Source organism: Pteropus alecto, unplaced genomic scaffold (assembly GCF_000325575.1).
Source record: "Pteropus alecto unplaced genomic scaffold, ASM32557v1 scaffold354, whole genome shotgun sequence".
Taxonomy (NCBI): domain Eukaryota; kingdom Metazoa; phylum Chordata; class Mammalia; order Chiroptera; family Pteropodidae; genus Pteropus; species Pteropus alecto.
The window spans coordinates 312,392-314,870 of NW_006435759.1; the positions used below are offsets into that span (position 1 = coordinate 312,392).

Sequence of the window (2,479 nt, forward strand, 5' to 3'; positions counted from 1 at the left end):
AATGAAGCTATTGGCTTCCAGCCCCAATTAAGTGAATTCCAAGTGAGCCTTCAGGACCTGGAGAAATTATCAGGACTGGTGTTTTTTCCTCATTTGGATAGAACTAGTGATATCAGGAATATCTGTTCTGTGGACACCTGTAAGCTTCTGGATTTCCAGGAGTTCACTCTATACCTGAGCACGAGAAAGATTGAGGGAGCGCGATCAGTACTCAGACTGGAAGAGGTCATGGAAAACTTGAAGAATGCAGGCATTGAACCCGATGATTATATCAAGAATCGCTATGAGAAGAAACTAGCAGAACTCAAAGCTAAGGATCAGTCAGGAATCCTGGATGGGAAACCATCCTAGTTTTTATCTCAGAAGTGTGATATCATCTGAAATGAAGCAGGCATGTCCTCTTTAGGCTAATGTATTTCAGTGGCTTTGTTTTAAAGAAATGATGGAATCCTAAATTTAAGACTAAATTTCTCCCCCGAAGATGAAAGAGCTAAAATTTTTTGGTTTCTATTTTATTTGAAGTGGGAACTAATTATTAATGATACTGGAATGGCTGCAGGTCAAGGGCTGATCTTGTGTCGAGTTAACGGGAGGACTCTGTCCACGGGATGACACTGTGTGTGTGTCAAATTGAACAATGTCTAATGTATCTGCTCAGTGCCCTCAGAACTCTGTATTGTACATTTCCTTTCCCTAGGACCCGAGCTGGTCTTAGAGATGGATTTTAGATATCCTGTATGCATTATCCTGTCCACATGTATTAGATATTTGTTTCTCGTTTTTCCTCTCATGGGCCTGCTGTTCCTGCCATGTAGAAGCACTCAACAACTACACTTTCTGCTCACTTATTCTGTATACTAAGCTCAATGCTTTACATGTATTATCTTACAGTGACCCTCCGAGGTAAATATCACTACCCTCATTTTACCTGTGAGGAAACAGGCTTAGAAATTGAGCTTAAGTATTTTATCCAGGGCTTACCTTTCCGAAGGAGTAACCCACCAGGAATGAGGCAAGAAGAAAGCACGAGGTACACCCAAATCTTCCCCTACACAGAGGCTTGCTTTTGGCTCAAAAATATGTACCTACATGGATATCTGTGATCCTGGGGTTGCTTGGTAAGAGGGGTCTGGTTTCTTGTTTGTCTTCAAGCCAAAGGAACTTTAATGTTCTCTGACTTGAACCCTCCTTAGCTCTTTTGGGAAGAAACAATTACAGGTATTTGAAAGCTGGACAGTGCTTTGTGGGGTTTATCAGAGCCCCTACTTGGGTCCAAAATGCAAATATTTTAGTGACCAGACGGTGCAAAATTGATGTGTTCCTTGATTTCCAGGTGAGCTTTTTATTCCAAAGATTAAGGAACCTAAGAAAGGTCTGTGCCCAGTGATATACCAGCTCATGATTTAGCTCACCTTTGTGCCTGCTTGTCTGGCTGGGTGGCAGAGGGCAGGTGGTGTTTGGGCCAAAGACAGTTGTCTCTGGGGGAAACTGACTGTTTCTGAGCCAGATCTCTAGACTTGGGTTTACATGGACTCCTTTCATGGTCTGTGGTGAGTCTAGGCAGTGAAATATCTTAAAATAGGGCACAGGAACTTGTCTAAGTGTGTCATATCACTGCTATCTTTTCAAGTGGTATTACCAGAACAATTTTTATGGTGTTTTTGTGTTTGTCTCTAACAGAAATGCCAAGGCTTTAAGATAAAGATAAGATGATAATGATTAATCTTGTTCTTTTTTTTCGGGTAAAAAAGTTGGGGGGTCAGAACACAGTAGCCTGATTAATACTATTCCGTTTTACCACATTGTTCCCCGTTAGCTTGTGCCAGTCCTTCTCAAGGTAAAGAGGCAGAGTGTGACCAAAAAATCTGTTACTTTCTCTGTGCTTTGGAGAGGTGATGGTGGAGTCTGAGGGGGCAGCGGCTCTGTGGGAGGAGCCTGGGTACCTACTGCCCATCTCTAGAGGTGAGCGTGCCCCATCGTCTTCCCCCAGGCCTGTCAGAGTTTCCAGCAGCTTTGGAGTTAGTTCCCATGCTATTTACATGCCTTTTTCCCCACGTAGATGGTAGAGAACCTTAATTTTTAAATCAGTAAGTTATAGTATGTTATGTTTTTAGTTCTTATGAAAAATGCTACCTGATCGTTGTGAAAAATAGAGTAACTTTGTAATTTTAAAAATGCAGTTGCCCCATCATTTTTATATGTAAAAGTTTTGTCGGTATATAGCAGTGAAGCTCAAATTACTTTCTCAATATTGCAATGAAGATTCCCTCCAAACTTTAAAATGTAAATATTGGGTAAAGCTTAGAATTTTTCTCTGGCTCAGATCACTTCAGCCTCCCCTCAGTTGGGCTTGATTATTTGGACTCAGTTGCAGTAGACTCCCTAGGCCTCTCTGCAGCATCATGTCTGTGTCCTTTTAATCAAAGAAGCACCTCATTATGGGACCTGAGCAAATCACCATCCAGTCTGTCCCTCCCTG

The 2,479-nt window shown here is 41.9% G+C and overlaps 1 protein-coding gene across 1 annotated transcript in view; it reads left to right on the forward strand.

Annotated features, from left to right (window-relative positions):
• The window catches only part of EXOG (exo/endonuclease G), a 22,842-nt gene extending 22,346 nt beyond the window's left edge, over positions 1 to 496 (forward strand). Inside the window, 1 exon segment of the mRNA XM_025046037.1 lies at positions 1 to 496. This exon segment is cut by the window's left edge and continues 35 nt beyond it. Within this exon segment, the coding sequence (XP_024901805.1) occupies positions 1 to 351 (351 nt within the window). The 3' untranslated portion in view covers positions 352 to 496.
• Positions 497 to 2,479: the final 1,983 nt, after the last annotated feature.